This window comes from Oculina patagonica, chromosome 12, assembly GCF_052425735.1.
Source record: "Oculina patagonica isolate OP01 chromosome 12, crgOcupat, whole genome shotgun sequence".
Lineage (NCBI taxonomy): Eukaryota > Metazoa > Cnidaria > Anthozoa > Scleractinia > Oculinidae > Oculina > Oculina patagonica.
In genome coordinates this window covers 32,166,960-32,189,704 of record NC_135769.1, presented here as the reverse complement: position 1 = coordinate 32,189,704, position 22,745 = coordinate 32,166,960, and the positions used below count along the sequence as shown (strand labels likewise).

Below are 22,745 nucleotides of genomic sequence, written 5' to 3'. Positions count from 1 at the left end.
CGGTTGAGTGGAGGTGTCAATTGTTTTGTTTTATGAATTTTCCGCAGCAGGTTCGAAAATTTAAGCGGGTAAAAGTTCGTAAAATATTGGTCCAAAGATCTGAAAAACAAGAAAGGGGTCCTGGGTCTGTCTTGACATATTTTTGGATATTCAACCTTGATAGCTAAATTGAAAGATAGCAAACAAAAAAAAATTGGCAACTGTCTGCTGTTCATGAAAAAATCCATGCTGTTATTTTAGAAAAGCCTTCTTTTCCGTCCTTCTTTCTTGTTTGACTGATACCGATGTTCAGTTATAATTACTCTTACACTGCGCTGTTTATTTCTGCTCGACTGGCCATCATTTACTATTTATTAATTTTGATTCTGGCTGTTTCTCATTTTGGACTAGACGACAGCTATCCGATTGTATAGCCAAGTATAACGAAAACAAGCAATTTAAGGCTTTGTTTTAATTTGCTAGTTTACTTTGGGTAGACAGAAGAATTTTAATGTTTGATCAGGCCCTAGATTGTAACCAGGGCTTAACTGAAACGGCGATCGAATTTTGTTTTTTACTTTCACTAAAATGTTGCTTTTAATATACCATCAGCTGTCCTAATTAAACTGCGCCACAAATAGTTGGCAGTGAAGAAAGAAAAACGTGATTTCCAAGCAACTATTCGAAGAAAATTTATGTTTATTCCAACAAAAGGTGAATAAACAGCAGTGTATTTTTTTTTGACACTGGTTATTTTAAAATGTAAACATGTCCAACAACCATTCTGTAAAATTGTCAGTGAAATTAAAATTAATTCAAAAGCGATTAGCTAGCTACTTTCCATTTCAGCTGAAATTTGACAGTAGCACTAATTTGCCACGCTTATTACTCGAGGCGATTTTAAACGACGAATTTTCATCCATTACCGCAGGTAAATTTAACGTAATGGTATGTTAAAACAGGACGATTTTTAACGCAATATTGCTGCGAATAAAAAAAACGTGTAATATGGTGCGCTGGGCTATTTTTAACTCGGCGTTTGGTTATTGCAACACTTAACAGGTGTCTGAAAGCAATTAGAAAACGTGCAACATTGTTGCCCAAATTTTGTTGGAGTTACCATGGTTACTTTGTTTAACATCCTAATCAGTAGTAAACGTTAAAAGCTCCATTCGATTTCTTTCATTTATACACTAGCTGATTTACCTTAAAAGCTGTATTGAGCCTCGGGGGTCTTATTAACTCAAAAGGTCTTTAAAAGAAACAAGCCCCTCAGGCTTAATTAGCAGCTTTAGCTGGTAAAACACAAAATGAGGGGCATGTATTTGAGCATGAGTTCACACGCAACTTTTTTTTGGCAGTCTGGACAAAAACAAAGACATGAGAGACGTGCTAGGAACAGCCAAGTCAATCAAGCATATGAAAGAAATATGTCAGACGTTGAAAGAGAGGGTTCAGGTTTGTATATAAATATCAGTCTTGGGTCGTCACGGAACGCTTCTCCCCTGGGAAAAGGAACGTTGCGTGATGAGCCCAAACAACTGAGACTAGTAAATTAGTAAATGAATGCTATGTTTTATTCCAGTACCCTGCTGTTTGTCTAAAATTCAGGGACCATGCTGTGATTGGATTTTTTACAGTGTTTACATATTGCTTCCAACATGTTTTCTAGCATCCTCGGAGACCCAGGGGCAGTTAGTGGGGACGGGGAAAAGTCTATATGGACGAAAAAAAAATTAATTCGGCGAAGGAAAGTCAAGAACGAACTTTTCTTCGCCGAATTTTTTTTCGCCCGTATAGACTTTTCCCCGCCCCCACTAACTGCCCCTGGGTCTCCGAGGATGGTTTCAGTAGACTCTGTTGGCTGTGTTTCAACGAATTAATAATGCAAAATTTATGCGCACTATGTATAAAGTGGTTTTCCGTTAACAAAAAAGCATCCTCCTGCGCGGCTGCGTAGGAGGAGAAAGCATATATCGGCATACAGTAAAAACCCGCGAGTAAGAACCTGTTAGGCTAACATTTGCCAGTTAAACACCCTCTTTATAAGAACCTCTTTAGCATAAAATTTGGAAACAATTAATTACTAAAATCAATTACTTTTAGGGAAATAAGATAAGTTGACATTCTGGATCCTCTTTGGAGACACCAGGAGCCTTATCACACCACTTGCAATGTAAATGCCAAAGTTGAAAATCATTAAATATTATTTTTGAGCGATCACATAAATAAACGTAGAATGGAATACAAATTTCATATAAGTAAAAGGCTGATTGCTGTAAATTCTATAAGCAACAACGTACATTTTTCTTCAGAAAATAAGAACCTACTAAGAAACTAAATAGCCTAAGTTTGTGCTAATTACCATATATGTAAGAACCTGTTAAGGCCGCTAACTTGGGAAAATGCAGATTCTTACTCGCAGATTTTTACTGTATACAACTAACAGAACAGTCGATAGATAGAAGCAGCAATTTTTTTTATTAAAATTCTGAGATAAAATAACGAAGGAGGCACCTAAATATTGCGCACTACGAGCAGTCCCTTTGTTCCGTTAGTTTATATGGGTGTTAAAAATTAGAATCCCTGCGCAGCGTAGGTGCTACATGTATAAATGACAAAATAGCTAAATACTGCGCTGTAGTCAAAATACTTTTTCCGACGTTTCGGCAATGCTGCCTTCTTCAGGGGACAAAAAGAAAATAGTTTTGTCCCCAAAAGAAGGCAGTATTGCCGAAACGTCAGAAAAAGTATTTTAACTACAGCGCAATATTTACCTATTTTGTCATTCATACATCCGTTAGTTTATAGTCGAGCGAAAAACGCTGTCAGACTTCCTTTACGATGTCATGTTTGAGCCGTTTATCAGATGGAGGATTTGTGAATTTGGATGCATTTTTCTTAATTTATTTCTCCTTTGAGTTCTATATTTTTTCATAAACATCCGCCTCTTGTCCATAAAAACAACCACAAAAGACCGAAATGAACTGAAACACACGAGGGTTAAGAGTAAATCTTTTACTTTCTTTTTATGCCTTACAGAAAGATATCGAACAAAATGGTGAGCCGGACTCCTCAGTTATTCCTTATTGGAGGTGTCAGCCGTACATAAGGTAAGGGCATGCGTTGGTTGCCAGGCAGGTGTCTTGAGGACGAGCGTTCGCTTGCACGAATGAATCCTGGGAACGAGGAGAGTTGGCGCGAGTTTCTGTACGCCTCTTTCGCCTCGTTCGACGCTCTTCTACAGATTTATCTTGGCCAAAAAAAAAAACAAACCCTAACTCTATTCTGCATTGGAAAAAGGTTATCGTTATAAATACAATGTCACGATCGCTATATAAATGATTAAGTTTATAACGATCGATCACCAAGTAAGGTATGATGGTGATGTAACAGCTGCCGGAGAGTAACAAAAAAAAAAAAATAGTATATAATAAAAAAAAAAAAAAAAAAAAAAATTAATTATTTTTTAGCGAGTTTCTCCTTCAAAGTTATGTGAGTAGTCACGGCTAAAGCTTTGCATGACAATTCATATAGCGGCTGCGAAGGAAACGCAGGCCCTGTCCATACTAAAGAGTTTTCGCCTATCGTTCACACTACAGCGATCAAAAACGCTCCTCTGCGTTTTCCCCATCCACACTTAAAAGTAATAAAAACTCTGACGCCACGAAAAAAGGGATGTGACAAATGTGATAAATCCAACGCACCCACGATAAGTTTGATAGGTTTTAGAAGGTCGGCGATGCCGACAATATTTTGCATTTGAAAGCATAACAGCCATCATGTAGGATTTTCTCCTCCGAAAACACATTAGTTTGGACGGGGCCTAATATAACACGTGTCTCACTGTCACGAGTGCTTTTTAGCTTTCCCAGGCAGATCGTTTTACCTGAAGGCTAATGTGCATGTCTTTAACATGACAAACGTAAAGTCAGGATGGGTTCCATTTAGCACAGTTAGCGGCTACTTTGAATTCGGTTTTGATGACGTCACTGCGGACTTCTACAAATTACTGAATTATTAGATTTGAAACAGAAAAGTTACAAGACACTTAATTATTTCCAGAGAGAATCACCTAGTCACTGATTTACGTATCTTTACTTCAGATCGAATCCCGGAGTAAAAAGAACACTGGACGAGATGAAAGAAGATGAAGAGAGACTCAAAGAGGTGGCGAAAGTGCGAGAGATGAAAAAAGCTTTGAAGAAACAGAAAGTGAAAGCGAAAAATGGTAATTTGACTTGTTTTCTTTTTTTGTGGGAAACGTAGTGACCAATGTTGAGCGTCGAGCTCGAACTGAGAGATAAAAGGGGCTAGGACACGGTATTTTAGGTAATTCTATTTATTTTCGTTAATTAAGCGCTCTAAACATTAAATTGGCAGTGCAAAAGTCTTTCATTGGCAAAATCACGGCCACATAACAGACAAGGATGATTTTAGAGCATTGTAAATACACTTTCATACAAATTGAGATAAACTTGAAAAAGGTCGAGCCGACGTTTTTCAAGTTTATTCGAACGCAATCCGTTTAAATCTTCTCGAATTTTGCCCATCCATGGCCCTTTCTGGCCTTTCTGTGTTTCTTTTGAGTTCTTTTACAGTTTTAAGCCGTTATTGTGATATTTCATTTAATTCCATTAACAGTTCAGTTTTCAGTGCCGAAATTGCTTAAAATTGCCGGCGTGACATAGCCCCTTTAAGGACCGATTATTTTTTAGGGCTGAGTTGAAGGTTTCTACGGGGATACCGTATCCACTATTATTGAATTATTACAACGTGAATGAGCCATCGTTCACGAAGACTACTTTTAGACCTGGTGTAACAAGTGTAGCTAATGGTTTAGACTTGAACTAAGTCGCCCTCTATTGGCGAGAGAAGCGAGCCGAAAAGCGTCGCAAAGCGACGCGCAGCGAGTCGCAAAGCGATACCTAAACCGCGCGTCGGAGGACTTTGTGAAAGTCTACTAATGGTTTAAAAACGGTTTAGACAAGGGCCTTCTCAAACGCTGTCCTAACTTCGTCTGAATAAGCTGCCTAGTAATTTTATTCGTGTTTTCTCGCAAAAATAGTTGACTACTGCGGTGGCCATGCTAATGTTTTGCAGGGTCGTTGTGTTGTGTTCTTGGCAAGACACTGCACTCTCACAGTCCCTTTCTCCACCCAGGTGTATAAATGGATACAGGCGAATTTAATGCTGGGGGGTAACTCTACGGTGGACTATCATCGCCTCCAGGGAGGAGAAAAAAATTCCCGTAGACGCTTAATGCAACAGAAATCGGCATGAACTGTGGTGGTGTGGGCACTGGGCCCGATGCAGCCTTTTTACTTTTTTTTCTCTTAGTATGATCTTTGCTGATTTTTCGTACCTCTTTCTACAGAAAGAACGTGGGCTATATGTGCAAAGTGTCAAGTCAATCCTAAGGTGGGTATTCTACTTTACGGATTTAATTACCCCCGCCCGGCGCCCCCTCTCTTAACCTTATGTGTAGCGCATAAGAACTAGTAGGCCATTGCGCAGTGCAACCCGTTTCTTCTGTGCGAGTTTGTGCCAGACAAAATCAACAAGTCCAAACGACTTGCTCTGGTCGTGTTTGTACAACTGTAGCTCTTGTTGGAGTTTTATTTAGGAATTCACCGCGCTAAAAATTCAGGTTACTGAGGTTACTACTGTTCCAATGATCGCGCAAAGCCTGGGACGGGAGATGGGCCAGTGCTACTCGGTGGCGTCACATCCTCGTCCCCATAGCCCTTTCGTTTCTCTTAGCCGACTTTGCACAAAAAAAGGAAGGGGTCTGGGGACATAGGATTGTTTAATTAATTCGAATTTTTTTTTATTTGCTGCTTGGAACAAAGAATTCCTAAACGAAAGTCGAAAACGTAACGACTTTCTCATACATTCTTTTAAAACGTCATGACTGCATACATGAAGACCGGAAGTCCTAGAATCTAGGACCGGAAATTCTGTGTCCCCAGAGCCCTCCGTTTTCTCCTGCCAAGGCCCAGCCGGCTAAGAGAAACGAAAGGGCTATGGGGACGAGAATGGTGGGAAGCTGGAACATGCTTTTCTAGAACTAAAACTTTGGTATTTCTTATGTTTGATGCTTGGAATTAAAGGAAATCAATACAGCAACTGTTCACAGTGTATGAAATATTGCATTAATATTTCATTTCAGGGCATGAAATGTTCATTCGATTTGTGTCGCATTTGTTGTCGCATTAAGGCAAATGACGTGGCCTTGGACTGTCCAGGTAATAACGTAAATATAACTCCTACTGATCTAGAAAAATTGTTATCCCTACCAATGCGGTGGACATTATGGCCTAATTAGTAATTCTTTCATTTTGTTTTTTTGTTTTGTTTTGTCTTAGTTAATGAAAAAATATGTAATTAACTTTAAGTAGCTTTTGCAATACTACCAAATTCCTAAGTAGTCATGCAAATAAAGCTTGTTGTTGTTGTTGGCCTAAAGCTGTGTTGTTTGTTGAGTGGCGTACCGTATTAAGATAGAGTGGAACATAACTTATCTAATTTTACATTGAGTTCAATTTTAAGGCAAAGCATAGATGTTTTCGTTCATTATTCCAAAGGAAGTCTGTCAAAGAATGTTAAAGAATGAATTTCAATGCCAAATCAGTCAGCTTTCAAATGTTTTTCTAGCTGAGATACAATTCTGAATAAGTTTTTCTGCACAAACAGAATTTTTTTAACAACAACAGTTATCGCCACATAGTCCAACCTCGTCCCCAGGGCGCTTTTGCACATAGTCTAGCTTATTAATTCACAGTAAGAAAAATGATGCATTGCTTAATTTGTCTGATCTTGTTTTTTTTTTCAGGACACCGAATCAAAGCAGCTCGTTTAAAAAAAAACGATGCAGCCCCAAAAGAAATCAACAACCTTGTTGAAAAAGACGTCAATGAAACCGTGAAAACAGAGCAGTTGCCGAGCTGACAAACAAGCGATAGAACTTGGGGAGATACACTGGAGGGTACATGCTGTGAGAGGGATTAAAAGTTCACACTGGATGCTCTTTCCAACTTCTAAGCCCAGTATCCCCTACTGAGAATGCTGGAATCTGCGCCGGCTGCTCTGCGTCTTTTTACCGTACATGGTACTGACTGACACTCTGGCACCGTGAATCCCATGGTTTTGTTACCTGGAGCAAGCTTAGAGCCCTGAAAACGTTTGCGTCAAAGCCCGGAGCTCTGTTTAATTTTTATTTAATTTTTTTTTCCGATAGTGACTGGCGTGCGGAAATTCAGAACTTAAAAGGACTGTCAGTCTTTTCAAATATTCCAAACTAAGACACTTTTAAATTTACGCAATTATTTTCGACGACTCAGCGGCAATTTGTTGCAACTGTTTTCGTTTAATATTTGCTCCGTCCTATAAGTTCGCCAGAACAGAGTAAATTCCGCACGGAATGCAAATGTGGCTCGGTAATCAAATTATATCCGATGCTGCAAGAACAGAAGCAAATAATCAATCAACGAAACACTGAAAAACTACACATTTATTTGCGTTTAATTATGTCTAATTTTTTTTAAGTGTGGAGGAAAATAAAATCTGAACGCATACTAAGAATTAAGTGGTTATTTGCGCTGAAAGTTGACTTAAAATAACATACTTATAACAGGGGACCAGTTGTTTTAAGGATGATTGTCGAAAGCTAATCAGTGATAAGAATGAATATTGAATTCAGTATTACAGCTCTTCAGTAAGGTTTTTTATTTGTATTCAAACCCTACAAGACATAAGAAAAATTAAAAACTCGATCAACTTTTAATCCTGGGTTACTGTTAATCAGCTTTCGAACAATCCGACCCAGGTGATTATGTTATAAAAGCTAAACACGAGGTTGTCACGAAATTTTTCTTCTACCTGATCTAACATTTTTCCAATTAAACCTGTCAGGTTCCCATTTATAGTTCTGGAACGAGTTGTGTTAAAGCCGATTTACCAGCTAATCCAGATTAAAAGTTACTCGAGATTTGAATTTTTGTTAAACATCTTTTTTTACTGCTAATGTATTTTGGTGTTTGATATTAGTCAAAGAACAAAATGCATTGCATAAAACTTCACAGAAAAGATGCAAAGCATATCAAGATTGACTTTGATCCTGTATCTTTGAACAACCGGGCCCTGGTTTAAGTGTCTTGGCCATCCCGATTTCCGGGTACGGCAAAAGAGTTCTTGGGGGCCTTTAGATTTTTTTCGGTGCGTTTGACCTCTGTTTACTCGTACCCTTCACAGCGGTCAAACGCAAAAATCCAACGCCACTTTCGGTTTTCGGTGCCTTGAACTTTGTAAGAGTTAAAAGCGAAAGTGTGAAAGACTTTTAAAAAAGTTTATTTATTTATTATTTTTTTTATATGCTTCTTTATACATGGTAAAAAAACATCATGAATTCATTATTGTTAAATAAAAAACGAAATCTAAATACTATATCTTATTACGTTATCCTGACGTTATCTTGATAAAGTAGCATTGGTAAACCAAATAATAAGCCGGTAAACTAGGAGGATAATAGTTATAACATTTACTATGCAACGTACAAAGCTTTACTTTTCAGTAACTGTTTTAACTTTTTGCTTGAAAGTGAAGGATTTCGAAAAGATGAAACGTTTGGTGGTAAGTGCGCACGCGCGCCACGTTTTACCGCTGTGTTCGTACCCACAGTCCTCCGGCTCCGATTTGATAATAAGAATCGGAATCACTTCGGGACTGACGAAGATTTTTCCGAAGATGCCACTGCTGTCCGTGTCGCCATAAAATTAATAGAACGAATAATACTTAAAGATCGCGTGATCCGGAGCTTTCAGTCGTTTTGCCGCCTGAGTCTTTTTTGCTAATAAAGTTGATCGGAGCTGTTCTTGAAGCTCTTTCCCTCTCAAGTGCTGCGGCAAAGGACGGAGTGACGCTCTGCTTCGAAGAAGTTCTAATGTTTCATTGTCTGAGTAATCTACTGAATCGCCGCTGCAGCTTCTGTCCATGTCAATGTTGTTGATTGACAAGGAAGAATCTGATATCAAAGAAGCCATTTCGATGTCATTTATTGTGTAAGGTGTTTCGGAACTCAGTGAATGTTCGGTGTCATTTCTGCTGCAGTACAGCCGAATGATAGAAAGGAGTTCTATATCTTGTCGCACTTCGTCCCTTGCAAGTTTTCCAGTCAAGAAGTCCATTCTTTTAAACGCCTGCTCATGAGGTAAAGAATCTAAAGCTAATAAACCTGACACAACCAACTTCACTTTTTGGAATTTTCTTTTTGATGATTCTGCGCCAGCAAGTTTCTCCTCATCAAACCTAACTACCTGTAAGTTTCTTTTTTTCCGTAGCTTCGCGTTTTGCAGTTGTTTACGTCTTGCAATACGGCGAAGTCTGTGAGAATACACTGCTAAGGTTGGAAAGCTAGCTTTTTCTTTTGACTCGGATTCCTCTGTCCCTTGTTGTTCAAGCAATTCAGGATCGCCATTACTTGCATCGTCATCTTGTTGTTGACTTTGTTTTCTGAATCCCAAAAGTTCGCTTAGCCTATCGAGAATAAAATCGGCCATTTCAAATTCCTTTGACTGTATATCAGTGTTATCTTTGACGTCTTCGTAAGAATCATTCAAAATTGCGACAAAAAAGTTCACGAAAATAAACGACATCAACATGATAAAGGAAAAGCCAAACAGAGGCCCGAGAACACGGTTTACTCTCTTCAACTCGGACAAATCCATTTTCCCGCCAAGACACATGAGCAACTCCGAAAACAGTGTGCGTTGAAATGAGGAATAACGCGGCATGTCGCTGCCAAATGCCAATCTACCAAGCAGAGCATAGGACAGAATGACAATGGCAAAAATAACAGAATACGACAGAAGTAATTTTTTAGACACACGGAATGACGTCATCATTATGCTGACGTGAGGGTTGAAACGGATCATGCGCAGAAGTTTCACCGTTGCGATGAAAACCGCTATGGATAAGACGGCGTTCTCTGCGTGGGTCCATGAGATCGCTTTTCCAAAACTCACAGGAACAAAAGGGTTTTCCTTGACCTTTATAACACTGTTAAGAACCATCTTTGATTTTATCACATAGAAGACCACAACTAAGAAAGAAGAAGTTATTTGTAACAACTCGACCCAGTTCCACGCGTCTCGAAAATAAGCGCATTTCTTTCGGTAGATCTTGTACACCTCTTTCAAAACGAAGAGGGCCACTATGATGATAAACAGTAGCTGGCAAATCAGGTAAAACTGGTAAAAACCGGTTTGGGTACTCGTCAGCAGCAGCGTGTCAATCATTGGGAAAGGATTGCCATAACCGGTTGGCAGTATTTCATAGTGATACGTTGCGATGCTAATGTAGCCTGTATTGGGATTGTAAATACTGAACTGAAGCAAGATGGCGCGAGTCTGGCGGTCGATCCAGCCATGTTTGCGCAAATTAGAAATGACTAGCTTAGCAGGTCTAATGCTGTATCCTAAATTTGCAACGTAGCCACCTCCATCATAAACATGGAAGAAACCCCAGCTTGGTGAGTTCTGAAGACTTTCTGTTGTCACGTATCGCCATGGTGCTGGGCAGAGGTCAGTAAAATTGGCCCATTCAACCGAGCCCGTGTATGGACGCCAGCCTGGCAGGTTTAAATTGGTTCTGTCTTCTTCATCGAAGCTGTAGAAGTCATTGCAGTGCGTTATTACTTCCTGAGCTTCCTCGGGAACAGTACAAGAATCTGGGACAGAATGAATAAGAAGCAATGACTGTATATTGTGTATACCGTTGAGAGGCCTTGCTGTTCAGAAAAAGTTTTTTGACCTTCTTTTCATTTTATAGCTTAACCAAATGTGTCGGAAAATTTAGTTGTCAGCCAAAAGTGCTTCAGACTTTCAGGTTTTGACTCGAGAATCATTCTTCACATTTTAGGTGGGAAAATGATAGACTTGCAACTGGCTTTAGAGTTTTTCTTTGCGATTTTAATTTGTAACACTATACGTGGGGTTGCTACAAATATAGACTTCAAAAGTATTAAGCTAACCTTTCTGAATTCTGAGTTGTCTCAGACGAGGCATTCCTAGGAGAATGGACATCTTGTTATTGACGTATTCCTGTTCTTTTACCCGGTCCTTGTTGTACCACTCAGTAGCGTAAATACCGTCTACAAACTGACCATCCAGCCACCTCCAAAAATACCTTGGATCTTTGGCCTGCAAAGGGGCCAACAGATCATGTATCAGGTACTTGTCTCGAAAACAACCAAAAAGGATACATTAGAGAGATTATGCATAACGTTATTTTCCCGCGAACGGTAAAAATTCAACTTATGCCGTCTGCCGTTTGGCGTTCGTAAGCGAAAATGAATAGTTTTGTGTTTGTTATGAATGGGGGATTTTTCCTTATTTTTATCGAGGATTAGTTTTAGAATTCGATATAAAGCTAAAAAAAAATGAAAAGCAAGCTCATGTTTGTCGTTTGTCTTATAACGTTATGCTTAATCTCTCTATTGAACCCCATCGAACGTAAACGGACGAAAACGGGGCACTTATAACAAGTATTTTCGAGTTGCCTTTTGCCTCAGGCCCCGTCCACACTGACCCGGGTAAATTTGAAAACGCATCTCTTACCCGTATAGGCCAACCGTCCACACTGAAACGGCGTTTTCGGCTTTTCAAAAATGCTCTCCAAAGAAGCGTATCGTTTTCAAATTTACCCGGGTTAATGTAGACGGAAAACTTTAAACGCGGCGTTTTCAAATTTCTCCGTCTTCAAATTTACCCGGGTCAGTGTGGGCGGGGCCTCAGTTTCAAACATGTCGAAACGAGTCCTGGCGCGTAACCGTTCAGAACAAAATGTATTAATTTGCATGATTTCTTTACACATCATTTTAGTGAGTAAGTCGCGGCATTAATGCACTTTTTATAAAAGCCGATACTTACCAAAGAAAAGTTGCTGAAGGTATCTTGAAGATTCTTAGTCATGAGGTATCCATGGTGACTTCTGGTTCCGTAACATACAATAGTCAGTAGCGAGAGGAACAGCAGATAGCCAACCAACTCTCTACCAAAGGAAAACATTTTTGCCTCCTTGACTTGGTACTCCCTTGCCTGCTGAAGCTCGTCTTCATTTGGCATCTCAACTTTGATACTTTTTGTATCGTCACCTTCAGTGTTGTCGAAAGATATTTGCTGTTCAGTTTTCTTCTGATGGTTAACAACTTTCGGTTCAGTATTATTAAAGAAACACGCGGTTAGAACTATAATAAGAACTATCTTGATTGGTTGTAGAACGAACAGGTCCTCTGTGAAGGATACCAGCATGGAGGATAGCCATTGGTTGGAGATATCCTTTCCCCACTGCAAACTGAAGAAAAAGGTAAAAATTGAAGAAACAGCTACCGTAGCAAAGCTAAGAAACCAGGCGATGTATATACAATAGTGAGGTAACATGAAGTCCTTTTTGGTGCCGGCGCGCAGCCGACGTAGCGTTCTTGTCCAAAACGCATCCTTTTTATTTGACGCGATTTCATCGTCGTTTGAATCCTCCGTACAGCTCAAACAAGAATACGCTCGGCTGCGTCGCATACAAGTAGGATTATTCTCCGTCTTTGTCGATTCAACTTTGTTTAATGGTTTTTCAGCGCTGTTCTTGAATAATGCCATAATCATCAAGTTTACTGGAGTGACTATCAAAGCGCTCTCTATTCCTACCACAATCTGCCTCCAGCTGAACTTTAATGGACCAATTTGAATGGTAGGATCTGCTACCTTGTCAGTCCGGTAAAACAGGGCATTTGCTAACATGGCGGACATAAGTAAACACAGACAGCAAGTAGCTCTTTGAACTCGTGAGAATCTACTCCATGGCGGCTTAGTAACAACAGACAGCCACAAATGTCCTTCAGAAAAACTCTTGGAACCTCGCGAATTCAACGAATATTTAAACGATTTCGTTTCCAGTGGAGAAATTGGAGTTATAAGTCTGTCGATTTTTCCATCTCCTTTTTCTAATGCAAACCAACTGTTGCTCAAAAATGTCCATGTTTTTCCTGTTTGAAGATCCTTGACGATTGCATGGCTAAAATACCAAGAAGGATGTTTTCCCGAATTATCGTGTCTAACATGTATATACTGAATTTCACCCAGGGACATTGGCAGATGAATCACGAATCCATCCTCGTTTCCACGCGCCAGCACCGTCCTTGAGTTGATCATGTTCTTGTTGAGTATTATGGGTTGACTTTCTGCCTCGCTTCCGTGAATGACGATGGCAACGTTGGCATCCGTCCCAGAATTCCGCCACACCCCAGTGACCACTGTCAGTTCGTACTCAAAACTGGCGTCTTGAGATAAAGGTATATGTAAAGCTGGACCACTCTAAAGAAATGAAACCATACACAAGATATAAGTTCTGTAGACATATCTCTGAATGAAATTGCGCAGATTCAATGCTAGCTTTGTTAATGACGTTTTGGATTTAAATAAAGCAAACCCTCAATGCAAAAATGTATCCTATATTGTTTTTTTTTTTATGTTAGTCGTTTGAACCTCAGTTCCCAATCTTTCCATCCGTATTCATTTTTTTGGCTTATTACCTGTCTGTTTTGCCAAAGTATATTTTATTGAATAGGGAATTTTGTGGTTTGTGACATAATTTAACAATGGAACGACCCTTTTTTACATCAAATGGAGTCTTGTCTACTCCCTAATTTCCCTCGCAGCCGTTGTATAAGGAGACTACCGTACTTCCTACCTTAGCTTTGTCCCGTTTGTCTACTCTTCTTCCAAATATCACCACTATTAAGTACAGCAGTAGCACAACAATTATAGCACAGAGGACGGCGATATTCCCAGTCTCATCGAGTCGTCCGAGCTCAGTGAAGACGACATCAAAATCCAGTATGTTTGGCATCACCAGGACTCCTCCACCAAATGACGTCAGATGGTTACAGAGGCAATGTAAGGATGTTGAATCTGACCTTGGTCCAACCTTTCAAGGCAAATAAATGACGAGTTAATTTCGTTACAATCGATCATTAATAAGGCTTTTCTTTCATCAAAGAAGCGGCTGTTACTTATCTACCTACCTACCAACCAACCAACCAACCTACAAACCTACCTACCTACCTACCTGGTATTTTTATTGTTTCAAGATAAAATGCGTTGTTTGGAGATAAAATAGACAAGCTTACTTTACATCCTCTTGATAGCCAGCGCTCCTCTCTGCTGTCCCAAAACAGACATGCCTCTTCCTGGATGCTCATGGTGTAATTACTATCTGTCTTTGGATCAAAAACTGGCTTCACCGTTATGTTATCTGGTTTTGGAGGATCCTTGAACTCCACGCACGATCTCTTCTGCCGACCCTGTCCGAAGCATGACCGTTTCTTGCGCCTCTTGAGTCCTTTTTCATCTTTTTCGTACAGGATACCGATAAAATATCGATCTGGCCTACTGATCAACTCGTAGTACAGGACAATGTCGTACGCTTCTTCGCGACAAGGATTCTGGGAAGTCATCAGGGAGCACGACTCATCTGGGATTTTCTTTGTTGCATCATATTCTGTGACAGTTGGCCGCTGACCATATCGCACAAACACTTTGAACACGGCAGATCCTGTTGGTTTGATCTGAAATAAATATTTACAACTTGATTAACCAAAGATTCTGCCATAGGGGTGTTAAAAAACAAAACAAAAAATAAGCATTAATTGACTCGAAAGATTGATCAGTGTTGATATCTAAGACATTTTAGCGTGTTGAAACTTGTTCAAGTGAGGAGGAGGAGGAATTCAAATAATTTGTTTAATGACCTTCTAGAGTATAAAGCTCGCTTAGTAGCTGGTATGTAGCAAGTGAGCCTTTTTGGAGCCAAGTGTCTTAAAGGACTGGCACTTAACACGGCTTTCCATAGCATCGAATGACTAGGAGAATTTCTTCTGCCCCCTTCCCTTCCCATCCCCTGCTCAGCACTGGTCTGGTTGAACAAACTATTTGCTGAAACCCATTTACACTTACTGGTGAAAAGAGGAAGTCCAAGAAAAGGACCTAACGACCCCGAACAGGGCTGGAATTTAGACTTCTTGATCCTACGTGCGACGCGCTTACCATAATTGGCCCAGCCATAAAGTCATGCCCAGCGGCTTGCACGTTTACTTCTCTGAGTTGAGTTACACACTTGAAAAACACTTGTCTGAAAAAGTCTAGGTAAATGGGAAGATCATCATACTCACTCTAAGTCTTATAGCGTTACCCTTCGTACGTGGCATGTTGATTTCATGATATTGCATCTTTCCTTCACTGCTGGGTTTAACAAAGAAAGAACCGCTTTCCTCAGGCGTTATTTTTACTTCTCGTGGAATCTTCATCTCTATATCCTCTTCGCTCTCTTTTACTGTTAAAGTTTGTCCTTTGTGATCTTTGAGGTTCAAGGTCAGGACGTGAGACTTTACAAGGGCGGAGCTGTTGTCCCATGTGAAGGGATTGAAACCACTCATGGTCATCTGCCAGGAAACATGAAGTGTTTAATGCATTATAGCAGCATGTCAATTGTCATTCACACTTGCATAATTCCGGGATGTTGGAGTGTTCACAAAAGTATTTAACAGGGCTTGAATAAAGTATGACTACGTCCTACCGTGATAGATCAGATGCGACCGAGAAAAAATGCGGATGAAAGAAGTTACCACAGAGCCAATCAGTTTGTCCGAAATTAACGTCAACCAATCAGGGCTCAAGCGTTGAAAAGATGTAACTGGTGAAAAGTAAGGGGGAACGACGCGTACGCGCCTATCACTATCGGGTAATTTTGCACCTGTTGAGCTAAAAATAATATAAAACCTTTAATCTCATAGGCGAATAAAGAACAAGAGTGTACTCTGTAATATTTGAAACTTTACAATATTTTCAACCAACCATATAACCTAAGGAACGTGAAAATATATTGAGAAATGAAACCTTTCTTCCAAAAATTATTCAAAGACGATGTTCTTAGATGTCAATATAACCTTTTCAATATATGACGAGAAAAACCGTGACACTGCTTACCACACTGTCAATAAACAGAGCATCTTTCGCTTTGTCATCAGTTATTGCGCTTAGAGGGAATTTAAACCTTGCTACGTCTTCATCTGTGAAGTTTGTGTTTGTTTCCAGAGACCTGGGGCTTAGTCTGTTCAGCTCCATGTTCAAGGATTTTGTATTAACTTGATGTGGGTCTTGATCCACCATCATTTTCGACAACAGAGCTGTACCAACGTCATCGATGAGTTTCTCCGTATCTCTGGAGATGTTCTCGCTCTGCAAGAAGACAAGACAATCAGTTGTTGTGTAATATTGCGGTTACACATGTTCACAGTTTTTTTTACAAACTTTACTTTCTTATTACGAAACAAGAACTGAGAGATAAATTACGCATTAAAAAACAAGGAAAACATGTCCACAGTTTTTTTTACAAACTTGTCTATCATACAGTGCATTTCTGCGGACGAAGTAAAAATAATTCAATTTTCTAAGACATTGGATTTCCTACTTATATTATATAAATTTGAAACATAATTTTGAATCCATCGTCGTTTCCGTAGTGTAGTGGTTATCACGTCCGCCTCACACGCGGAAGGTCGCCGGTTCAAGTCCGGCCGGAGACATTATTTCCACTTTTTTCTTGTGACTTCTTTTGTTTTTGGATTCGTTCATGCCATGTTTTCTTGTTTTCATGAACTGTTTTTGGAATATATATATTTTTTCAAATTATTGAACTTTCTGCAACGGTGATGACCGGCATAATTAAGGTATCAGCAAGAATTGGTTATTTACCTTTGTCCGTTTCTCCACTGTTTCCTTTGTCTTACTGGTCACACTTGCTTTCTGTGCAGCAGAATTAAGAAGATTACCAAGACTCAGTACCAGGTTCTCTCCGCCTTGCTCGACCAGCACGGATTCCGAAGCATAATCGTCTTTCGTCTTGCTTTGTAGCAGTGATGTCATAGATGTGAGAGTTTGCAGAGCAAGGTTCTGATGAAAAAATGTACTTTTTTAAAACTTTTTTCAGAAACAAGAGAGATGGTTAGTTAAGACACAAAGATTGATTACATTTTATTGTTTGAAACACCAATTTTGGGGGTACATTAGTGCAGTTTCTCTAAATGGATAATTTCCTTTCTTTTATACGCCTTTCTGCTTGACAATGTATTGCTATGTTGTTTGGGAAAATCAGATTACTTGGTATGGGAATACTAAGGTCACTGCTTTTCCCAGTGGTGGGTGTACCAATCAAAAACTTGCAGAAATGTATTCAAACGGTAGTCCACGAGTTTGTCTCATCGCGGTTTGATAGTGCACGCAAAAGTCTCTATCAAATGAAAGTAGTCTTCGTTCCGTGTACTTTTGAAGAATGCAAAATAAGTAAGAGCACAACGGTAGCATGTGGTGTACACGTGATCGCCATGATACAGAGTCATGCATACCTGTGTGTCAAATGTCACTTCATTAGGTTCCAGTGTTGCTCGTGCAATAACTGACGTCACTTGAGTTAAGGACTGTAAATTACCTACTTCCATATCAGACACACTCTTGACAACGGAATCCTTGATCTGTGGGAAAAGGTTTAACTGGGTCAGTTTTTAACAAGCTTTCTAAGGATGCGGAGATAAGATCGAGGCTTACAGCAAATCTTACAGACCATGACATTCCTCCCATTTATTAATTTACTGCCTCATTTTAGACAGAACCGCCTCTAAGGGAAGTGTGGGCTTACTAGGAAAAGTAGCGTGTTATTAGGGAGGTTCCTTAATAATACGGGGAAGCCCCGTTACTAAAGCAAGTGCCCCCTTATCACGCGATACCCGTTAGCGGATGGGAGTAATACAATTTCATCACGTACTGCTATTTTATCTTGAGTAGAAGTTGAATCCGACTGGTCAGCGGTCTGAAGCACAGCATTTGCCAGCTGTGTCGCACCTCTGACGTCACCTGCTTGCACGAGTTGGTTAAACTGACTGCTGTTTCCAACGGTAAGTCCACTGAGATTATCATCAGTGGGCGCGGGTGGGGTGACCTGAGAATGTGACAGTGATAAGAACGCCGTTATTCATCTCGTCAGTTTTGTTTTTAACAGAGAGGCAAAGGACTTTGTATCTTCATGTGAAGCGTTATTGGATGAGAAACTTATGCCAAATATAACAAGTATACACTGGTGACAGATGCAAAGGTTTTCAACTGGGTGATAAAGGTTGACTTGTTCATGCTCCAATACTGGTGGAGTGGGGGAGGGAATTGGCCTAATGTGGAATTTTAGTTTTTAAATGAGCGGTACGTAATGATAATAATGATGATGATGATGATGATGATATGTATAAATATAATATTTGTCTATGGTTTAAGTTTAAATGTATCACATTTGTCCATGGTATAAGTTTACATGTCTTTTGACATTTTTTTTCTGGATTAGCCCAAGTCAGCGAAAATTCTACCCACCCTGATATCGAGAGGGGAGTGAGAAGCTGCCGACAAACTGTCCGTCACCATGATCTCAAATCCGATTTCATAGTTATCTTCTCTCTTTCCTGGGGGAAGCACTGTAGTCACGTGATCTTCAGATCCGTACGAAACAACGGTATACAAACCATTATCGGTCTTGTAATGAAACTCATAGGTTAGCGGTTGGTCTGGGTCCTGGAGACGGAAAGGAGGTGACAGGTGATATGTATTACAAGTCATTTACACTTGACCTAGCTCAAGAAAACAGAAAAAATAATGGAAAATGCTTCAGTCCATAAGCGACGCTAGGCACGTCGGAGATTTGAGTCCAACAATTCCGGACTGATGACGTAACCCTCTAGAGACATGTGTAGTGTCTCTGATTTGTTGTTGCATTGTTGCGAGATTCGCGGGAAAGCCAGTAACAACCAATCATATTCATATCCGGACATATACGTCATAACTATAAAATTTTTTGGCACAATTTTTCTCACGAGAGGGTTAAGGAAAGGCGAGTAACAGAAAACGCCTGTGGTCTTCTCTTTGGCAAGATTAAAGCCGTTTTTGGCTGGTTAGGCAACATAGTCATAGAACAAATCAGATTGCGTGACTGGCTTGCCGTGAAAGACCCGTGAAAGAGGGCTTCAGATTGCTTGATGAGGAAGTTGCTAACGAAGAGATCACCCTTCTTACCTGCCAACCTGTACACATAAAAACAAACTCGGTCTTCAAAGCCACTCCACTAGCGGGTGTCACAATGCACTTTCCACCACTGGGTGGGGCGTTCATTCTGAATTGGTAAGCAGCATTACCCGAGGGTCCGATATCCGGCGAAACTCTGACTTTTAATCGATAAAACGAACTTAGGGCGAGTTCAGCGAGCTGGTTTTCTTTGATTATCATGCCGGGAATATCAAGATCAGTTTCTGTCATGTCACGAGTCAGGGATATTTCACTGAGCTCATCACCATTAGTGTTAACAGTAACAAGCTGCCATTGATATTTTGCCGTCTTACACGCATGCCCCGTGCATGTTGTTGTGACACTGATCCGTGTTGAGACACTAGCCGCAATCTTATCACAGTTGATGAGGCACCTTAAAGAAAATAATAAATCATTAAAACTTGTCCATTCACACTAACATATTGTTTTATGCGCAAGGATTATTCAGGAAAGAGATATTGGACGAATTTGGCATTTGTGTGCACCAGGCTATGTAAATCATTTCCTTCCTCTTCTTTTATAAAATGTTAAAGCTACTAACACCATGATATATCACACAACCAACCAATCGGAGCGCGTTTTATATGAATAGCATTTTATAAACTGTTTTACAATGACCAACCAAGAGATTGATGGTAAAAAGTAATTTTGCAAATAATGCTTTATCTAAAATCGAGTGATATTATGGAAGCAAATGTAAATCTTAATTACCTTATAGTCACTTCTGGCGGATTACCGCTGACAATCTCAATTTCTTGCAAGAAATCGTCTGCTCTGTCGTCCTTTGTCACAATAAGTTTGACGTCATAAAACTCACCCACACCCATTTGACTTGTGTCTAATTTCACGACCTTTTCATTAGAACTTAGTTTTCCAACACCCGTCCCAAAACAGCCGCCGCTGCCTGGACCTGAAGAAGTGGTAACAACCGGAATTGAAGCTAGCGGACCAATAGGAAAGCTCTCTTGTTGTTTCTTACACAGCCAAGTAAACTGCATTGAAGATTGGTCACCAGGCTCCACGTCAGGATCACTAGAGGCCATACCGTCCAAAGTAATGACGCTTCCTATTCCTCGCGTGACTTTGTTACCTCCTAATATGTCAGCTATCAGAGGAGATTTCGTGACATTAAAAAATCCAAGAGCACTACTAATCACAAGGGGATGACTTGCAAGAGCTGTTCTGAAATCTACGAAATATTGACCGTAATCAAGCGTCCGTTTCGGCAAATTCCATTCCTTGCTTTTGGTGTCCAGAAGGGTTGTCGCTTCTATAGTTGTATTGCCGAGGGAATCTTCACTGTATTTGAACAAATACCATTTAAATAACAGCGTTTGTGACGAGTTGCATTGTGGCTTCGCGACAAGAGTTTGTACGATGAAATCTTTTGAGCGAGGAATAGTAACGCCGGAATGCCTTTCCTCCCACCTTGCAAGATTTAGTATACTGACATCTGGAGGCAGACATGATTCATCTGAAAATAACAGGAACAGGCAAGAATACTTCTCATGCTTGTAGAATGCGTGTCAGTGTTAAAGGCGTAGAAAAACATTAAGAAAGATGAAAGGAAAGCATATTTTGGGAGGTTTCAGTCTATTTTGCCATTTAAACCATTTTGCAAGTCAAGTAACAACAGCAGCAATACTAACAACAACAACAACAACAACAACAACAACAACAACAACAACAACAAAGCAACAACAACAACAACAACAACAACAACAACAACAATAACAATAACAACAACAACAGCAGCAGCAGCAGCAGCAGCAGCAGCGGTGACAGCAGTAACAACTAGCAGCTGCTAGGCGGAGGCGGTATGGCCTAGTGGTTTGGGCCCTGGACATCTAATTTCGTGGATTTGCAATTGTGTTCGGTGGTCCCAACCCAAACTCCCCGCCAAACTCTTCCACGCTTTTTTTAAGCCAACTGGTATTTAAAACCACTGCTAGTTGGGATTCTTAACAAGACCTAACACGTGTCTGTTCTATTTGCAATATTTGTTTGTTTGTTACCATGACAGCAATGTCATTGATATTTTTGTGAGATTAACAGCGACACTGACAGCTTCAGCGACAGTAACAGCAAAATAAACCACGTCTGAAGTTGTACAGAAAAATTTCATTTTTGTATTAGACCTGGATTTTCCTATACTAAATAATTACAACCCGGTACTTACCTTCCGGCTCCCAGGAACGTGCAATCCAAGGCATAGTTCCTATAACTCCAGATTTGTTGAAAGCATCCAATGCTTGCTGAACATTTGCTATGTCATTTTTATTGGGCACTGTTAAAGCAGCAGTTACTTCCACACTTCCAGGTCTTTTGAAAGAAAAGCATGTTACTAATAATTAGCGCGTTGGATTCAGATTTAGAGGTTTGAGTCAGAACGGTGTTCTTGGGCAAGATAGGTAACCCTCGCAGCGCCTCGTTTCACCCAGCAGCATATACGCATACCGCGAACTGTTACGGTAATCTGTGATGGACTAGCATCCCATCCAGGGGGCGGTACCGATATTTCTAGTTGCTCTATGCTACAGAAAAAAAGATAAGCCCCAGTAGTGTGGGTCAGTTTGGCCTTAATTAATGTGACTTGACTTAGCCTTTACTATCAAGCAGAGACCCTTCAACGGACGCCATCTTGGTTGGGTTTCGGTGTCTGTTCTGTCAGTGGTTGGGATTGGAGATGACTTATAAATTCACGCTCACTTACCTCACAAATAAAATTCTCACTTGCGAGACACCGTGTGAGTTAAGACTCGACAGGAACTGCAACCAATCGCAAAAACGTGGTTATTTCATCCCTAAACACAACTACAATATACACAGATCTGACTACGTTACGTTATAACAATGTAGTTTTACCTGATCTCTGATGTAAGTCTGAAAACCTTGATAAGCTGCAGAGGAGCTGTTTAGCAGATTGAGATCAAACTGGAAGTTTTTCCTCAAAAAGACAACTCGTATAGTTGCTGTGGAAAAAATATTTATTTACTCATTAATTCAGTTTTCACTATGTAACACGATATGAGCTATTGAGGACCCAGTTAGGTCGAGCCAGACGCCACTAGACGAAAACGTATTTTGCCCGAGCAAATGACGTACGGACCGAGCGTAGCGAGAACCATACAAAGTGATCAAGGCCCAAATATTTTGCTGCTGGCCCGACCTAACTCAGTCAAAATACAGCTTATCATAAAATAACCAAAGAAAAAATGTTGCCATTCCAGCAAAATAAAGCTCATTTAAAAATGAGCTTTATTTTGCTGGAATGGCAACATTTTTTCTTTATCATATGGGTTATATCACGTTAACTTTAATGACTTATTCTGAAGGTTGAAGATTATAACACGCTCTGTGATTGGTTCAAAGCCCTAGATCATATTGGGTGAAAAAGTGGAGAAAATTATTTATAAATGTCTGGAAAATCTTTATTTCCTTTTATTGATTAAAAATTCGTGAAGGTTTCGGAGAACGTAACGCAACTAGCTGTGGAAATACTCGATTACGTATCGAGTTTTCGGTACATCACATTGATTTGTGTTATCCTTACTAAAAACGAAAAAAGTTAACTTAGTA

At 40.0% G+C, this 22,745-nt stretch overlaps 2 protein-coding genes and 1 non-coding gene across 6 annotated transcripts in view; 2 read left to right on the top strand and 1 right to left on the bottom strand.

The window, feature by feature from the left end:
* Positions 1-7,610, top strand: part of LOC144633197 (tRNA-dihydrouridine(16/17) synthase [NAD(P)(+)]-like) — a 39,158-nt gene extending 31,548 nt beyond the window's left edge. The window contains exons 8-13 of the mRNA XM_078492011.1: positions 1,341-1,437; positions 3,022-3,092; positions 4,086-4,210; positions 5,357-5,400; positions 6,152-6,227; positions 6,815-7,610. Of these exons, the coding sequence (XP_078348137.1) occupies positions 1,341-1,437; positions 3,022-3,092; positions 4,086-4,210; positions 5,357-5,400; positions 6,152-6,227; positions 6,815-6,930 (529 nt within the window). The 3' untranslated portion in view covers positions 6,931-7,610. The remainder of the gene's footprint in view (positions 1-1,340; positions 1,438-3,021; positions 3,093-4,085; positions 4,211-5,356; positions 5,401-6,151; positions 6,228-6,814) is intronic.
* Positions 7,611-8,513: 903 nt separating this feature from the next.
* LOC144633173 (polycystin-1-like protein 2) overlaps positions 8,514-22,745 on the bottom strand; it is a 29,903-nt gene continuing 15,671 nt past the window's right edge. For all 4 annotated transcript variants that reach the window (XM_078491976.1, XM_078491978.1, XM_078491974.1 and 1 more), the window contains exons 4-19: positions 22,032-22,138; positions 21,880-21,935; positions 21,346-21,488; positions 19,878-20,640; positions 19,137-19,539; positions 18,441-18,638; positions 17,848-18,021; positions 17,432-17,557; positions 16,782-16,979; positions 16,014-16,265; positions 15,200-15,469; positions 14,159-14,596; positions 13,720-13,956; positions 11,907-13,343; positions 11,009-11,177; positions 8,514-10,705 (exon numbers count right to left, since the gene is read on the bottom strand). In XM_078491976.1, coding sequence (XP_078348102.1) covers positions 8,754-10,705; positions 11,009-11,177; positions 11,907-13,343; positions 13,720-13,956; positions 14,159-14,596; positions 15,200-15,469; positions 16,014-16,265; positions 16,782-16,979; positions 17,432-17,557; positions 17,848-18,021; positions 18,441-18,638; positions 19,137-19,539; positions 19,878-20,640; positions 21,346-21,488; positions 21,880-21,935; positions 22,032-22,138 — 6,923 coding nt within the window. In that variant the 3' untranslated portion in view covers positions 8,514-8,753. The remainder of the gene's footprint in view (positions 10,706-11,008; positions 11,178-11,906; positions 13,344-13,719; positions 13,957-14,158; positions 14,597-15,199; positions 15,470-16,013; positions 16,266-16,781; positions 16,980-17,431; positions 17,558-17,847; positions 18,022-18,440; positions 18,639-19,136; positions 19,540-19,877; positions 20,641-21,345; positions 21,489-21,879; positions 21,936-22,031; positions 22,139-22,745) is intronic.
* Trnav-cac (transfer RNA valine (anticodon CAC)) lies at positions 16,540-16,612 on the top strand. Its single transcript has one exon. It is a non-coding gene; the product is annotated as a tRNA-Val (tRNA).